This window comes from Poromitra crassiceps (genome assembly GCF_964638095.1).
Source record: "Poromitra crassiceps genome assembly, chromosome: 1".
Lineage (NCBI taxonomy): Eukaryota > Metazoa > Chordata > Actinopteri > Beryciformes > Melamphaidae > Poromitra > Poromitra crassiceps.
In genome coordinates, this window is record NC_139623.1 from 108,781,661 (window position 1) to 108,800,661 (window position 19,001).

Here is a 19,001-nt window from a genome sequence, read left to right on the forward strand (position 1 = left end):
TAGTGTTGCCTATTATATAGTAAAACTATAATAGTGACTCAAGTCTGCATTCCACTTTAGCATGCTGGCACAGACTGGTCCTGATTCATGCCGTTTTTGTCAATGAAATATCAAGTTTTAAAACTGAATAGCACCGCTCTCTACCAGCATTTCAGTAAAAGCAGGTTAAGAGGTGAACCAGTTATAAAAGTTGACATTTAGTGGTGGATTGAATCAAAGAATAGACCCCAAAAAATTATTTTTGCTGGTAAGCGAAGAAACGTTAAACTGCCACATCTCATCATGCAGCTTTCTCTTGACGTTCTCTCTCATGCAAACAGAAAAAAGAGAGAACGGTGCATATTCCCAGACCTACACTTTTTATTTGACCTGCACACTGTAGCAACATGAAGGGGCTGGAATAGAATAACAATGAACAGTTTTAGACATCAAACAATAAAAACGGTCTTCACTAAATGAGTTACAACTGAGTCACTGTGGCTGTTGCATCTACAGCAGGACTTTGTGATATTTACATGAGGCGTGTGGACTGACTCACCGGTGTCTTGCTCTGGCCTTTCTGTGCTTTGCTGTAGGGACTGTATTTGGGCTTGGCTGGTTTACCTGCTGCTCTGTCTTTATGACGCCGGCTGCTGATGTGCTGAGAAGGACAAGATAAAAATGGTCAAAACAACGCTTTCAGACGAGGTAGAAAGGTTTCACTCATTTGTGGGAGACCACCTGGTGGTGGAAGTGGTGTTGGAGGACCAGTAGGAGGTTTTCTTTGCTCTGGTCTCACGAATAATATCCCCATCCCCAATGCCGCAGGGCAGAGACTAGAGACTCTGTCCTGTGAGTGAGCACCGTCCTTCGGATGAGACGTTAAACCGAGGTCCTGACTCTCTGTGGTCATTAAAGATCCCATCAGCAATCATCACAAGAGTAGAGGTGTAACCCCGGTGCCCTGGCTACATTCCCACACAGGCCTTCCTTCAATCATGGCCACCTAATCATCCCTTGTTACCTAATTGGCTCTTTCAGTCAGTCCTCAGCTCTATAGTGGTGAGCCTTCAGCTCTATAGTGGTGAGCCTTCAGTTGCTAACTGGCTGTCATGCATCACATGCGGTGGATGAGATAAGTTCCCCCTCCCTTACAATATTTAAAGCCAACTGTTCTAATACATTCAATTTCAGCTAAACACTCATATTGCTCTTTTGACAGCTCATTAAGAATTTGTTTGCATTTCTATAGCAAACAAAAAATTTAAACAAAGTTAAATTTAACCAATTTTAGTATACTGATTAGATGGTGATCAAGTAAGCCTATAGCTTTCACTTGTACTGTATGCATGAAAGCCAAGTTCGGCCGCTGGACCCCAGATTATATCACTGATACATGTAAACCCATTACAGGACCCCAGGTTATATCACTGATCTTCAATATCTATACCTGTAAACCCATTACCGGTTATATCACTGATCTTCAATATCTATACCTGTAAACCCATTACAGGTTAAATATAAGGTTATATCACTGATCTTCAATATCTATACATGTAAACCCATTACAGGTTATATCACTGGTCTTCAATATCTATACCTGTAAACCCATTACAGGTTAAATATAAGGTTATATCACTGATCTTCAATATCTATACCTGTAAACCCATTACAGGACCCCAGGTTATATCACTGATCTTCAATATCTATACCTGTAAACCCATTACCGGTTATATCACTGATCTTCAATATCTATACCTGTAAACCCATTACAGGTTAAATATAAGGTTATATCACTGATCTTCAATATCTATACATGTAAACCCATTACAGGTTATATCACTGGTCTTCAATATCTATACCTGTAAACCCATTACAGGTTAAATATAAGGTTATATCACTGATCTTCAATATCTATACCTGTAAACCCATTACAGGACCCCAGGTTATATCACTGATCTTCAATATCTATACCTGTAAACCCATTACCGGTTATATCACTGATCTTCAATATCTATACCTGTAAACCCATTACAGGTTAAATATAAGGTTATATCACTGATCTTCAATATCTATACATGTAAACCCATTACAGGTTAAATATAAGGTTATATCACTGATCTTCAATATCTATACATGTAAACCCATTACAGGTTAAATATAAGGTTATATCACTGATCTTCAATATCTATACCTGTAAACCCATTACAGGTTAAATATAAGGTTATATCACTGATCTTCAATATCTATACCTGTAAACCCATTACAGGTTAAATATAAGGTTATATCACTGATCTTCAATATCTATACATGTAAACCCATTACAGGTTATATCACTGATCTTCAATATCTATACATGTAAACCCATTACAGGTTATATCACTGGTCTTCAATATCTATACCTGTAAACCCATTACAGGTTAAATATAAGGTTATATCACTGATCTTCAATATCTATACCTGTAAACCCATTACAGGACCCCAGGTTATATCACTGATCTTCAATATCTATACCTGTAAACCCATTACCGGTTATATCACTGATCTTCAATATCTATACCTGTAAACCCATTACAGGTTAAATATAAGGTTATATCACTGATCTTCAATATCTATACATGTAAACCCATTACAGGTTAAATATAAGGTTATATCACTGATCTTCAATATCTATACATGTAAACCCATTACAGGTTAAATATAAGGTTATATCACTGATCTTCAATATCTATACCTGTAAACCCATTACAGGTTAAATATAAGGTTATATCACTGATCTTCAATATCTATACATGTAAACCCATTACAGGTTATATCACTGATCTTCAATATCTATACATGTAAACCCATTACAGGTTATATCACTGATCTTCAATATCTATACCTGTAAACCCATTACAGGTTAAATATAAGGTTATATCACTGATCTTCAATATCTATACCTGTAAACCCATTACAGGTTATATCACTGATCTTCAGTATCTATACATGTAAACCCATTACAGGTTAAATATAAGGTTATATCACTGATCTGTAAACCCATTACAGGTTATATCACTGATCTTCAATATCTATACATGTAAACCCATTACAGGTTAAATATAAGGTTATATCACTGATCTTCAATATCTATACCTGTAAACCCATTACAGGTTATATCACTGATCTTCAATATCTATACCTGTAAACCCATTACAGGTTATATCACTGATCTTCAATATCTATACCTGTAAACCCATTACAGCAGGGATACTCAACTTGCTTTGCCTGGGGGCCACTTTCGTGAAATGATAGAAGGCCAGGGGCCAGTTAATAAACAATCAAGTTAAGTACATAAGTGCCTGGGTAGCGAGCAGATGGCGGTATTTGACAATTTAGCAGCTAAATCATAGATTATTGAAAGATATTCCATATTCCAGACTGAAATGCTATAACAGTGGAGTATTGGCCAGAATGACATGAACATTTGGACACTTAGGCCATGTTCACATTACAGGCAAATCCGATTTGCTGATAAAGTCATTAATCATCATTATCTTGATTGGTTTCCCAAATCTGATTTGGGAGGGTGTCCGCACTGCCACAAATCTGATTCTCAAGTCGGATCTGTGTGGCCAGACCTAAACAGCCTATCTGCATGGGTTGCTATGGTAACGACGTGGTGGGCGTCAGTAAATACGTACGTTGGTGACGTGGTTTTCCTGCGCAGAAGCATTTGATGACCAGTTGCGAGTGACGTTCAAATCAGATTTGGTGGATCTGCGCGTCCGCACTCAAGTCACATCAGTCGAAAGCAGATTGGAAACTACCTCCATATGTGGTTTGGGACAAGTGACACAAATCAGACTTGGAGCGTCCAGACTCATAAAAGTCATTAATAGGTCACTAAAGTTCACAAATCAGATTTGGCCTCCTAGTCTGAACATGGCCTTATTCAGCGGGTATCTTGCATGTTGCGTTCAGGTGCATTGTGAAAAACAAAACAAAAAAACAAAATGCAATTCCATCGCGGGCCACACAGGGGGCGCCCTGATATGCATGTGGCCGCATATCACTGATCTTCAATATCTATACCTGTAAACCCATTACAGGTTATATCACTGATCTTCAATATATATACCTGTAATGGCATTACAGGTTAAATATAAGGTTATATCACTGATATTCAGTATCTATACATGTAAACCCATTACAGGTTATATCACTGATATTCAGTATCTATACATGTAAACCCATTACAGGTTAAATATAAGAGTCTTTGAGTGGCATATCCATAAACTAATGTATATCCTCAAGCCAAGAATAAAATAAATCAGTGGGAACATGCTGACGCTTTGAGTGGAACTTTCAAGAGTCGCATTGGATTGAACAATAACACACTTCCTATGGTTTCAGGGCTGGCTCCAGCTGCAGCTGAAATTTGTCATAGTGGATGCTTTTCACAGAGAATCATAGCTGCTCAATAGTACTCAATAAAAGTCTCTGCATGAAAAATGTATAAAGCTGGTCTATTTTCTGTGAGAAATCTCAAGGTGAGCTCAGACAAAATCAACTCATTTTAAAGTATTGTAGATGAAATTCTCCCATGGGAGAAAGATCAGCAACTACGAGAAAAAAGGATTTATGGAGGATCCCATTGCTGCAGCCATTTTTATTTTATTTCAGCCAATATCCTGTAGTACTGGCAGAAATTTAATTGGAATAGAATAGTGGTTCTCGCTTTTTTTTTGCTTCAGCACCCCTTTCTCTGATTTCTGAATCACCCCCTTTACCCCGACTACAACATTTTGCTTAGAAAACGGCAAGAGAACACTACAGCATATTATGCAATGAATGAATGATACCCCACCTTTTGAATAATATAACATTACAAAATAAGAAATGGAGTGAAAGAGTTGCAATTAGTGCCTCCTGAGCAGATTAATTTTAACATTGCATTTAATTATTTTCATGATTTATTCTTATATTTTTCCCATTTCTGCCTTTCTCTCAAGTACCCCCTGTAGTACTTCCATGTACCACTAGGGGTATGCATACCATACTCCAGTTTGGAAGCCACTGGAATAGAATATAACATCAGAGCCAAAGACCTAAGAAGTAGGCTATTTGGTTTCCGGGTAAAATTGAGCAAAAATAAACTCTCTGCTCCTGGCTCCAAACCTAAAAACGATGGTATTCATATTGCAACACGATAACTCCTCTGCAAATCAATAAGATCCAATACAATCCCTGATCACATTCATTGTTATTAATAGGAATCACATTGCTGAGTATGTGATAATAAGCCACTCCAGTGCCACTCTGTTCTTGTCTCTATCTTGCTCTCTCTTATCTGTATGTCATATATTTTAAAATTTCAGTTTCAAGTCAAGATAAGGAAGAAACACATTACTTTTTATGTGAAATCCCTTTTCCCCAGTTTATTATTGTGTGTTTCTGAGTGTCTTTCTCTCTCTCTCTCTCTCTCTGTTCATCTCTCTCACCTGTTTTAGCTGAGTCTCTGAGTTGACATGCACGTCACATGTCTCACAGTGAAACGTTTTGTTCTGCAGGCCCGTCGGCGCTTTGGTGGGCGGGGCCAGTTTGGCCTTGACTCCTGGCCGGGGGAAGGACTTGATGGAGCCCACGCCGCTGCGGGCCTCAAGCATCGTCTTGTGCTTTGTGCCTGCAGGTCAGAGCAGGAGGACAGTAAGGTCAGTAACTATAACCTATCCACCTTATTTCTAGCAGCCATGATGCCTCTGGGTTTTTCTTCCGGTGTGATCCTCCCAGCCTTGTTGCTGACAGCTTGACACCCATCTGGGTGAACGGAGCAAATCACTAATCAGGTCCAGCTGGGCAAAAATCTCGTTGATAAATATCCCTTTAAGAGCGCAGTGCATTCATGGGTAATCGCCTGCTGTGGCTAATATTAGCCGCTAGTTAGTTATGTTACATGGCAGTAAAACGCCACTGAATGACCAAATTGATATAACTTTTAACCATTTTGGGCAAAACCGTTTCCAGCGTTGGTTAGTTGTTTATAACGTGGCTGGCTATATTTCTAACGTTCTATCTATCTATCTCTGCACACTGACAATACTGGGAGGCGGTGCCATAGCGTCTCTGTCGATGATTTGATTCGACAGTTCTGGGCACTGTCGTTGGCGTTGGCCAATCCTGGCGTGTTCCACCCCCAAATCGATTGTGTTCTGGCGCAAAGCGAGTGGCTTCTAGGACGAACAGGCTCTCTGAGCCGCGCGCCACTAACGTTATTTTAGAGCAGCGCAGTAAATACAATATTCCTGGAACGCGAGTTTAACGAAACAGTTACATATCCTCTGCATTCTACATCAAATAAAGACATTACTGTTTGTTTTATTTGGTATGTTACATACTTATTGGCCAAGTTATGTTCAATTCAGCCAGGGTACCAAGGAGTAGGTGGCCATCTTTTCAAATCAAGTAGAATACCGTTTTAGGAAATGGCAAGCTGCAACAATAAGTCACGTTAAACCGGAACTTGTACCCACAATTATTTGTACAGCGGGGCATTCAAAAATAAGGTGGATAGAGCCTGAAGGTAAGGTGAGATCAGTGCCATGTCTAACTGTTAGCCCCTTTCTTGACCTGGGAAATACGCGGGTCGACTGTCGCCTTGAGTCGCCTGTAAAACGATCCTGATGAAAGGACTCTGCTTCACTTTGTGTTAAAGTTGAGTACTTCCCCCAAGTTGCTTCGTGCATATAAGTGTCGTCTTATTGGCTACATGCTGATCACTGACTGTAAACATGTCTGCTTTTAATGACGTTATAAGGTGACAGCCACAGGACATACATTACCCTATACAGTATGAGGCTCATTTCCTCCTACATGCTCTACAAAATAAAATTCATTTAGTCTCATATTTAGCCTTCAGATCTTATTTTTCTTAAAACAAGCAAACAATTCTCTAAGTGAGGAGAGATAACTCTGCAGTTTCATTGTTTCAGGAGTTTTCTAGAAATGAGTGTCAGTATCTTGAAACAAATCAGAATAAGGCAGATCACTGATCTACTTTCAAGAAAATTACACTCTACAAAATTCTTGAATCAAGTTGATTTGCTTTGGATAGTGAGATGATCTTAATTTATTTGAAGAAAATTGATAGATTTTTTTTTAGGACTCAATAAAAGACGGGTCTGGACCCGGCTGAAAAGATCACAATATTCCCTCGTTGGGTGTGTGGAAGTGCATTAGAGGTTTGTATGACATAACTATCTCGTATGCGATCTTCATTCTGGAAAGGATGTTTGCCAAAATCTGATCAAAGCTGGATACAGGGTTCCCATGGAAACCACTTACACAAAATAATATAATAGATTTTGAAAATTGATATTTGAAACCAAAATAACCTTGGACAATTAACTCAGGGCTCTTGTCCTGTATACCATGGAATTGTGATGCAAATGTGATGTGGTAAATTCATGGAATTTGATAGGCAGAACTGTATAGGAATGCAGCAGGTAATAACATTGACATCAGCAGCCCCCTTTAGTCTTCTGTACAAAAAGCATTCACGTTAACAACAAAAACATTTGCAGACAGATGCTGGGACATACTGGTAATGGAAATTGTACTATGTAATAAATGCAAAGGAATAGTAATGGAAAAGTTGTGGAATTTAATAAGGATAAATGTGCAGGAATTCAGCAGCTTACAAGCACATTTCTATCTGCACTCTCTGTTGTCTTCTGGACACAAATCTCTGCTGCAATTACTACAGACGTTGGAAATCAATTGATGGACACGGCTCTTTGCTGGAAATGCTCTTGCCTTCCAAGAGGAGTCAACTCCCCTTTGCAAAAGCTCATTAAAGGGTCAGCGCCCGGGCTTCACGACCACAAGGGGGCGCCACGTCCCTCACCCGTGTTGTGAGCTTCCAGCTGGGACGGCGAGTTGACAGCCACTTTGCAGAGCGAGCAGTACAGCAGACGTCGAGCTTTCTCTTCTTCCGTCTCTGCGTCCGCCTCGGCTTCGGGCTCGGCCTCGGGCTCCGCGTCTGCTTCTGAGCTGGGCGAGCTGAGCTTGGACGGCCCTTCTTCCCCTCCGACAGCTGAGGTGATCTCCGGGGCCGGGGCTGCTGTGGCGGCGCCGCTCGGGGCCAGCGGTGATGCCAGCGGGGGCAGCAGCGCCGGTGGGGATGCCAGGGATGCCAGCGGGGGTGCCAGTCTAAGCATGGGCGAGAGCGGTAGGGGGGCTGCGCCAGGGACACCATCTGCACAGGGAGATAGATGATGCATTTTGGAATTAGAATCCATCATTTTGGGCAGACGAGCATTATTCATGTGGCAGAAATGCATTATTCAGGTGACGTTGCTCTGTCAACAGGCCTTTACGTACATGTGGATAAGGAGGCTTCACTTTCGTTTGAATTCAAGTCCATCAAAAAAATGGAAAACCTTACTTTAATGTTGATACAAAGGCCTCGTTGGCGTGTTATACGTATTTAAAAACAAACAAACGCTATTCACGATGTCCCGGGCACGGCACGGCTTCCCGGCTGGCGGCTGGCCCTCTCCCCCCCCGGCTGGGAAGAGGCTGTCTGCTGCTCTGGGGCTCGGCACATTGAGCCAGCCCCAGAGCACTCAGTCCACGGCGCTGTATATAACCTGGATTTAAATTATACTTTTGTTTGTAACATAGACTGTTATTGAAACGTGACTGGTAAGTTTCAGATTTATCCCTCCTCCCAGATAGTCTGGGGCCAAAAGCTACAGTCCATGGTCAGCTGGTAAAATGCGGAAACGGCCGTTGCAGATCTGGCGCATGCGGAACCTTTCTGTGCTCCAAAAAACAATTCTGATCTGAAAACACTGGCGCCGGAACAAGGGGGACATGGGGACATTTTGTCCCCCTTAAAATTTGGTCCCCCTAAAAAAAAAATTTTTTTTTTTTTTTTTTTTTTTTTTATCTGAGGGGGCAACTGCCCCTGACGCTTAGAGCCCACTTTACACTGTTTACACAGCCTGTGATGCTTGTTAAAGCCATGATCATTGTGGGATTATTACACCTGAGACAGACAGACCCAGGGATCAAATTACAGAGAGCCCACTTTACACTGTTTACACAGCCTGTGACACTTGTTAAAGCCGTGATCATTGTGGGATTATTACACCTGAGAGACAGACAGACCTGGACTCTGTTTGCACTCACTGTCATTGGCTGCTGCTATAATCGTATACGGTTATTGTTATTTTATTTTTGTGTTGAGATGACAAGTTTTGCACTGTGTTTCGAAGTGATAATAATAATAATAAGTTCAGTGTTTCTGCCTGTGTTGCTGTCTGTTGTAGTGTAATTGTAAAATGACCTAAAGGGAGAGCAGGTCACCAAGTGAGTGAGAAAAGGAGAAAATACTGAATAATTACATCACTACAGTATAATCCTAATGTTAATTTAAAATTAGATATTCCTCTAAATATGGCTAAAAATCATCCAGACGTTCAAAAAAACATAATTTTTTCTTGCCGGCGCCCTGACGGGAGCCGGCAAAAAAACATTGAAAAAAAAAAAAATTGAAAAAAAAAAAAAAAAAAAATTGACAAAAAAAAAAAAAAATGTCCCCCTAATTGCAAACTCGTTCCGGCGCCACTGTCTGAAAACAGGACATCATATGAACATAAATACATCTGATGCGAGTTATCTAGCTATAGCTACACAAATAAAATGAACTAACACCATATAAAACCATATTTCTATGGGGGAACAGAAATACTGCAGTACACAAAGCGGAAACACCGCCAGAAACATACCACTTAGAGAGGAAGACCATGCACTGCCACTAATGGGGACCAGGCTCCTTCTCCTTTGAGAGAGAGCCTGGTGATGCGAGGTTACGTCCCAGGCACGCCTTTCAACGGTCAAATCAAATTCCTTCAAACGTTATGTCCCGCTTGCCTATCCTGTTTTACTTGGAAATACGTCACGATACTGAAGTTAGATACTCTCAAAATGACGTTTCAGCTGGACTTTAAGGATGAACAAACTATTGCAAGCTCACTAGATGAGTTATTCTGAAGCTTAGTTCATTGATTATATGCCACATGATGTATGTGAAATACAAACACAATCCACCAGCATTTTATGTTATCAATATAAACAGACTGCAATACAACAAAATTATTATTATTATTATTATTATTATTATTATTATTATTATTATTATTATTATTATTATTATTATTATCTGTTGTCAGTAACTAAATGTAAGGTCAAATTAACATGTTAAAAAAACAGCCGCTGTGCTTAAAATAACTTAAAAAATATCTGATATTTTGGGAGTAGAGACTGCCGTGGATCAATATATTTGACCCTTGGAACAACACGTCTTTGTATGGAATACAGTGGACTGCTCCCACTTTTACAAAAATGAAATTTTGCTTTGGCGGCACCACCTGATCGATGCCAATGTCTCTGAGTTCTCCATACTCCAGTGTCACGAAAATGAAGATCGGCCAGCAAAGAGAAAGACAAATCAATACTGAATTATGTCATGCTATTTTTGTGAGCCATTATGTATGGGTGTTATTTATCCCAGTGGAGATGTCAGGGTTTGGCACTGTGAAACTGATAGAAGTTAGACTGGGTTCACATCTATCAATGACCTAACAATATGTTCAACCTCTGGCAAGAGAAAGGTCAGGAGATTTGGTTCTGTTATGACCAGAGCTTGAAGTACAAATTCAATATCTTTATTGTCCCAAGGGTAAAAACAACATGGAACAAGCACTATAGATGAAAGCTGAAAACATAGAAAACATATAAGCAACAGATTCCCTAACATATCATGTAAAATACATAGTATAAGCAGCAGAACCCCCCCAAATAACAATAATAATAATAATAATAATAATGATAATAATAATAATAATAATAATAATAATAATTTTAAAACAGTCCATTGCAAAAATGCAGAAGTTACAAAGAAAACTCATCCTGTACTTACGAAAAAGTAGAAATACTCTGATGGAATAGGAAAAGGTTAAAGCTCTCCATTTACATGCAATATTCTACTCAAGGTATGAAAATACATATCATTCTGTGTGGTTATGTGATCGCTTGCAATACACTGGCGATCCAGAAATGGAAGCATTTTCTATTGTTGCACCTTCTGCATGAGTGCCCGCTAAACCATTATAACGTAAAGTATAAATGTATGCATTTTTGTAGTTCAATCCATTAACCTTTGATAGTTACATGAAAGGGGTTTGTGTGGCGTGTTCATGCTGTTACAGTTAAATGGGTTTTGTGTGGTGTCTTCATGCTGTTACGGTTGACTGGCTCCAACTATGACATTTGCAGAACTTTCATGAAACATATTGCATGTTTCGAATCCATCTATTTTGGAATAATGTTACCTGAATGTCCTCAGTGAAGCCCTTTAGTAGTAGTGCTTAATTGTGTGACAAAAATCATAGAGTAAAACATAAGCAATGCATTATTTCTTGCATGGTTATGAGTAATTATCCTTATCTCCTCAGTTGAGCATGGATTTCTTGAACAAGTGACGTTATAGAGTCTAGATCTAGATGAACTATGCTGGACTAAATTCAACTACATTCAGCGGCAGTGATGCTCCTTTTCTCGTTCGCTCTGTCATTTTTAAGGTTGGCCACCGCTGCTGCTGCCAGCTATTTATAATCTCAGTTACGACGGTACAGTCCGCCCTTGCCAGAGTCTGTCTGAAATCGAGAGGTGACTGTGCTTTTTCTGTCTTGGCCCCTAAACTCTCTCTGGAACAAGCTCTGACTCCACTTCAGTAACAAATGAATGAACCAGAATGAGTCTGTGTGTTTGCTTGTATACAGATGTGCTTTTTGTGTATTTGTTTGTGCATAATGTGTTTATATACAAAGTGTGTGTGTGTGTGTGTGTGTGTGTGTGTGTGTGTGTGTGTGTGTGTGTGTGTGTGTGTGTGTGCGCGTGCGTGCGCACAGTGTGTACTGTGTGTGTGTGTGTCTGTGTGTGTGTGTGTGTGTGTGTGTGTGTTACTATGTGTGTGTGTGTGTGTGTGTGTGTGTGTGTACATATATGTTTGTGTTTGGGTATATGCAGCATGTACATGTTTATGCATGTATGTATATCTGTGAGCATGTATGTAGGATGTGTATTTTGCAAATGTGCATGTATAGATGTTTTTGACAGAATTGTGTTGCTAGTGAACAGTTTAGAACCTAGCTTATGTCCTGTCAGTTATTGTACTAGAAAACACTGCAACAGGAAGTCAGCCGGGGGCAATTTACAATGTTTATGTTGTCGAATTGAAACCGTCGAGTTATTTGCGTATATTTTACTCTTATTTAGCTTCTATTCTATGCTTTCTCTCTTGTACAGCACTTGTAACTATGGTTTTGAAAGGTGCTATATGAATGAAGATTTACTTCCTTAGTTACTTCAATCATGAGAGACTCGTAATATAATTTTAACAAACTTTATTGAATCAGAATAGACAGTTTGAGTATGGCGTATGACTCCATGATGTGACGCTCCTCTTGCTTATGAGAGAGGGGCGTCAGTGCTGTATGAGATAGGACATCCCCCCTAAGGGGATCTGTTTCCAACAGGAGTCATGACATTGGTGGTGATCTGGGGAGGTGGTGGGATGAAGCTTTTTGCTCTGGAGATGCTGGATGAATGCGGGATGCTGGCACAAGGTGAGTGATGACTGCACAATGTGATTTAAGCTGTGGTGATGGGGGCTTTATATAGTACCAGGAGAAGGGCATTTATGATGTCATAACTGATGTCATTTGGGCAACTGACGTCACACTGCAAAGGTGACGTCATAGAGAAGGTGACGTCGGAGATGGTGACGTCATTTAGTGACGTCATTTGGGCTGAGGGGTATGACAGCATGGGGTGCTCTATTAATGCCTTATTTGGTCTTCCATGATTGAAATTCAGTCTAAGACTACACTTCAATCATGAGAGACTCGTAATATAATTTTAACAAACTTTATTGAATCAGAATAGAAGGTTTGAGTATGGCGTATGACTCCATGATGTGACGCTCCTCTTGCTTATGAGAGAGGGGCGTCAGTGCTGTATGAGATAGGACATCCCCCAAAGGAATTTAAAGTTATTTCAGGAACTGGGAGAGTGAAAACGGGGGGTCATGGAGCTCGCCTGGGGTATGCTTTAGTCAGGTCATGGGCTGACAGGGGGAGAATTTATGCATGCCGGGAGATGAGGGGCTGACCGGGTTTTTTTAAGGCAAAGCGGGGATGCAAGGGAGTGCATGTGGATAGCCCGGGCATGGGCGCATTGATGAGAAAAAGGAGAGTTTGATCACCACCAACGAAGTGCTTGTTGCCTCTTTAGTCATGGAAGGAGGGATCTTTGGGCTGATAATATGGCATCTTGCTCTGGTCGAATGTAGGATGCATAGGCTGATGAGGACCAGCGCCCCAGTTGTTGAAGGGAGGCGGAGGACACCCCCTGCATGGCTGCTGATGTGGCTGCTCCGATCCTGAAGGAGTGACTGGAATAGTTCTCTGCAGGGATGTTGCATTTCTGGAGTGTGGTCTTGAAGTGAAGGATGAACCAGGATCTCGTCATGTGATGATGGGGAGAGATGAGGAAAAGGGGGGCCAAGGGACTAGTTGGGGGCCTGATTCTAATGTATTGAATCATGGCCGAGAAGGGGCAGAAGGGAGATTGGATGCGAGCAATGATTATAGAGCAAGCTCCGCCTACTTTGGTATGTTTCAGGGAGATGCTATAGTGGTCGGGGTGGAATTTTAAATCTGAGAGTTATGTCACGTGAGGGTTGAAACGTGGCGGGGGATGTAAACTCGCTGATACTGAGGAACCCATAAAAGGCCAGGGAAAATACGCACTCTAAGAGGATGTCTAAAAAGGTGGAGTGAATGCCTTGTCTAAGGCTGGTTAGCAAGTGCCATAATATGGGGAGAGTAATGGGACGCCGGGAGTTGGGGGCAGACGGAAAAGCTTTTGAAATGCCTTTTAATAGTAGTTTAACAACTGGATTTGAAAATAGACTGGGAAAAGCCGGGTCGAGGCACCTGGCGTAAAATTGGATGCCTGCCACTAGGCTGCGAATGTAAGGAGGGCGGAGGAGGCGGACATCTACGCAGAAAGTAATGAAGGCACATACTGTGGGAATTAGAACGGGGTGAACGGGCTGGTTGACGGAGAGGCAGAACATGGCAAACATTCGCCAAGCCGCGTCGTAAGCTTTGATAGTGGAACTGGCCAATCCTTGCCTAATATAGGACTGGGCCGAGTGGAGTAAATGGGTGAGATGGGGATTGCGCTCTATGAGAGCGTGAGGGCAGAAAAGGAGGGGTGAGGCGTCGGAGTCGCTTCGGGGTAGAGTCTGCGGAACGCCTGGAAATTGAAACGGGAGAGGTGATCAGCGATTATGTTTATATGCCCGGGGATGTGCCTGGCGACCATGATAAAATTATGGGTGACGGAAAGCCAGGTTAGGCGCCTGACGAAGGGCATAATGGCCGGGGAAGATGATCGTCCTTTATTGATGATGGCGACTACTGCAGCATTATCGCATTTGACTGCTATCCTTTTACGTGCCCAGAAGCGCCCCCATATGTGACAGGCAGCCACTATCGGGTATATTTCGTATAAAGCGGAGGACTGATCCAAGCCGGCAAACTGCTGCGGCCAAGTGCCAGCGAACCAGTGGCCTTGGTAGACCCCCCCAAAACCCACAGATGGGGCTGCATCTGTGAAAAGTTTTAAGTCGTCGGCAGACGAGACGATTTCGTCATAGAAAAATGAGATTCCGTTCCAATTTTCTAAGAGGTGTGCCCAGAATTTGAGATCGGATCGGCATCCCTCGTTGAGGGTAACTGAGTCAAGGAGGCTGGGGACTGAAGATGCTAAATCGAGCAGCCTGGAAATGAATGACCTCCCTTGGGGAATAATGTGCATGGCAAAATTCAGGTGGCCGAGCAGAGACAGAAGGTCTTGTTTTGAAATGTGGCTGGCTGCTGAATAGGACTGGGCTATTTTGCGGATGCGAGACAATTTCTCGAGGGGGAGGGAAGCTTGCATAAGCTTGGTGTCAAGATTAATGCCCAGGAATTCGAGAGATGATGAGGGCCCGGAGGTTTTTTCCTCAGCTAGAGGGACGCCCAGCCTGTGAAACGTCTCTTTGAGTTTGACTAGGGAGATTGAGGGGACGGACGGAGGGTCGATGAGCAAAAAATCATCTAGCAGGTGTAGCACTGTGGGGAGACGGATATTGTTTAGCAATATCCAGCATAGAGCTTCTGCTAGTGAATTAAAGATGGCGGGGCTGCTTCTGCACCCAAACGTGAGCCTTACGGAAAAATAGAATTTTGAATCCCATTTTATTCCGAACAGATGCCATTGGGAGGGATGGATAGGGATGACTTTGAAGGCGTCTGAGATATCGGCTTTAGAAAGCCACGCACCTTTGCCTGCCAGTTTGATTAGACGAATGGCGTGGTCTATTTTTGCATAGTGGAGGGAATAAGGTTCGGGAGGAATGAGGCTGTTTATGCTTGGAGTGGGGCCATGATGAGGCGCTGACAGGTCTATAATTAGGCGCTTTTTGCCAGAATATTTGCGAGTGGCGACGCCTACTGGACTTGTTCGGAACACCGGGAAGGGGGGAGAATCAAATGGGCCGATTATGAATCCTTTTGATAATTCCCTGCTAAGGAGTTGAGAAACTACTTTGGGCTCTTTTTGAGCCGTTTGCAGATTTTTAGAAACGTGGGAAATTGTGGGGGGAGAAATTATTCCTATTTTGAACCCCTGGGAGAGGCCAGTTAAGAGATGATCGGTAAATACGCGATCAGGGTGGCAGGCTAATTCGAGGCCCAGGGCTGGGATGTCGATGGGGGTGGATGGAAGGGATTTTATGATTGTTAGCCCAACTTTTCTTTTTTGGGGAACTGCCTTGGGGGGCGGATCCTGCGGGGGCAGACGGAGCGGGGGTGCGCTTCCCTGCAGGCGCTGCAGACGTGCAGAAAAATGCAGTTAGGATATGTGCAAACTCCCTCATTAAAATGATTGCAAATAGCCATGTTGTTATGCATAACTACCTTGCGCCCCTGGCGGTCTGATTGAGATGGCTGGAAGGTTCCCTGCTGGAGGAGGGGGGGTGGACCGGCCGAAAACGGGGTGTTGCTCCCGGAAGCCTGGAAGGCGGCCGTAGGGCATAGGGGCGCCGTGTGGCCTACTTCGCCGCAGGAAAAACAGGTGATCACCTGGTGACCACCCGTGACCAGTACCAATAGCTCGGTATCCAACACGGACCAGTCTAGACGGGTGTTGGAACGAGTTATGTACAGCGCCGCTTTTGTAGAGAACGCTTTGTGGTACTGGTAAAATATGTTTTTCCCGTACCTAAGGTGGAGGTCTCCCATCAGAGCCAAGTACTCATCTAACTCGGCGCGACGGCTGGGATACACTGAGCATATAATGTCGCGGAAAACCCCGAACGCAACGAGGAATTCGGTTGGTGATAGCTCTTTGGCGAGACGGGGGTCGGAAGATTTCAGGACGGCCGATATATCTTGGCCGCCCATTATCTTCTTGCTGCACTCAGCAGACGGCAGGATAATGCTGACTAGGTTGATATCTCTGCCTTGAAGGATCATGGATCGAAGCCTGGGCGATACGTTTGCTGAGAGTGGGATATACGGCCTCCCGTATGCGGGGGAGGGGATAGCTGAGGCGAGGGTATTCATAGGGGGGATGTGTGCGGGGAGGGGAGGGAACTCGGCGCACACACCTGGATTTTGAAGCGGGGCTGGCTGGGCTGATATCACCGGAAGAGATGCCGGCTGAAAAGGGGGATACAAGCCTGAAACTTGGGGCGGTGCTGTTTGGGCTGCTGCCATGGGGAGCGTGGGGGTTCCCGAGCGTCCTCAGCCGGGCATCGACGAGGGACCCGACCAGTGAAGAAATCGTTGCGATCAGGGGATCTTGGAGGCCTGGAGGGGCTGGAAGCCTTGTAGCGTCCGCCGAGGAGCCAGCGGTCTTGGTGCGCTTCGCTGGGCCTTTCTTGGAGGTGGACTTCTTGGCTCTTTTGCCGCGGCCACGGCCTCCGGAGTGCTGTGCGGACTGAGATCCAGGCGAGACGATTTGGACCTCCGTGGCGCTGGATCTTCTTTTGCGGCCGCGGCCCCTGGTGAGAGGAGCGTCCCATGTGACGCCCGAAGATGAAGCCTGGGGATTGGGGATTTGCCCGGGGCTGGCCGGGGCGTTGAACGTGCTCTGGAGGAAGGCGTCCACGGTGGAGTTGAACCTTTGCTGCTCGTCTTCGGACTCGGACATGGTGATGGACTGAATGAAGCTTTTTGCTCTGGAGATGCTGGATGAATGCGTGATGCTGACACAAGGTGAGTGATGACTGCACAATGTGATTTAAGCTGTGGTGATGGGGGCTTTATATAGTACCAGGAGAATGGCATTTATGATGTCATAACTGACGTCATTTGGGCAACTGACGTCACACTGCAAAGGTGACGTCATAGAGAAGGTGACGTCGGAGATGGTGACGTCATTTAGTGACGTCATTTGGGCTGAGGGGTATGACAGCATGGGGTGCTCTATTAATGCCTTATTTGGTCTTCCATGATTGAAATTCAGTCTAAGACTACACTTACTTACCTACAGTATATATCTGTGTGCTTCAGTAGTGTCTGTATGCCCAGACTGTAAAGCCCAATATTACAGACTATTAGACTTATTAGAGCGTTTATCTAAAGCAGGGGTGGCCACACTTTTTGGGTTGTGGGCCACATACAGAAAAATATAAGGAGTCGCGTGCCAAACTATATTAAGCATGCCAGTTTTGACTGAAAGAAAAACTTTTATATTTTTTTATATTTTTACACTGCTTGTAAAAATGGCTAATAATTAACTCATGATGATAACAACACTATTCAGATTCCTGTATCAAAACCAGAGGCCATAGACTTTTGACGCAAGTAGGCCTACTGTAAGAATATATCACTGATTATGTGAGTGGTACTGGACGTTAATGCATTATGTTATTGATTATATTTCTGATTACAGATAACAAATATACAGCAGTAATGATTTCTGTCTACGTTAGAATTCGAGAGAATGTTATATTGCTGCATTTAACTGAATTGTAGTTATGGAAAAAAGAGAAAAGTGTGCAACTTGAATTTTCTTCATAGTGGAAAATATAGAACAAAGGCAATCATCATCTGGTATTATCCAACCTCATATCTTCTTTAAAAGAACAGCTATCATTAATCCCGTGTGACTTTAATATCGCCCTGTCCTACCATTAACACAAGAGCAAGTCATTAATGGGTCAACTATTTATGATGCGGCTGACCTTGTCACTTTTGATGAATAATGTTTATGCCAAGAGCGGAGCAGCGGCGACCTCTTCGCTCCCCCCGCAATTAACGGCCACCTACTCCCTGCCCGCTCCGCTCCGCTCCGGCGTGCCAGGCATCAAAACAAGCTCACTCGCTCCATCACAAGCTGCTCACTGCAGACCAAAGCCTTGTGTCATCACACCTGTTTCTCCAGGCACCTTTTCAATGCCAAAGCCACCGGGCTGAGCCTGTTCCCAGAAAAGGGCTTTTGGTGCGAGTCGTGAGTTTCTGTCGGCCAAGTACATTTATTTGTTAGTTTCCTAGCTAACTGTGTGTGAACAAATTTAAGACTGTGTTTCCTAGCTAACTGTGTGTGAACAAGACTAAGGGCCCTATCTTTGCAACGGCAGTAATTTTGCGTTAGCGCCCGTTTTGCGCTGGAATAGCGCTGCGCAAAGCCCTAATTGTGGGCGTGTCGGCCCGCTGCGCTTCACGTCATCTCAGCGCAAACCTCCATAGGCGTGTTTATGCCCATAACAGCATTCACAAGGTGAGATCACTCCCCTTAAAAGCCACAGCGTCACCGCCATCACGTCTGTGACAGCAGCTTCTTTCTTGCTCAGTGCAAGCAGAGTGACAGAGTGAGAGAGAGAGAGAGAGAGAGAGAGAGAGAGAGAGAGAGAGAGA

General features: G+C 43.2%; 1 protein-coding gene across 1 annotated transcript in view; it reads right to left on the reverse strand.

Annotated features, from left to right (window-relative positions):
• The window catches only part of znf385d (zinc finger protein 385D), a gene marked incomplete at its 5' end in the record, with an annotated part of 19,094 nt that extends 2,481 nt beyond the window's left edge, over positions 1 to 16,613 (reverse strand). Inside the window, 5 exons of the mRNA XM_083632434.1 lie at positions 539 to 640; positions 5,463 to 5,644; positions 7,865 to 8,215; positions 16,056 to 16,189; positions 16,360 to 16,613. Of these exons, the coding sequence (XP_083488560.1) occupies positions 539 to 640; positions 5,463 to 5,644; positions 7,865 to 8,215; positions 16,056 to 16,189; positions 16,360 to 16,613 (1,023 nt within the window). The remainder of the gene's footprint in view (positions 1 to 538; positions 641 to 5,462; positions 5,645 to 7,864; positions 8,216 to 16,055; positions 16,190 to 16,359) is intronic.
• Positions 16,614 to 19,001: the final 2,388 nt, after the last annotated feature.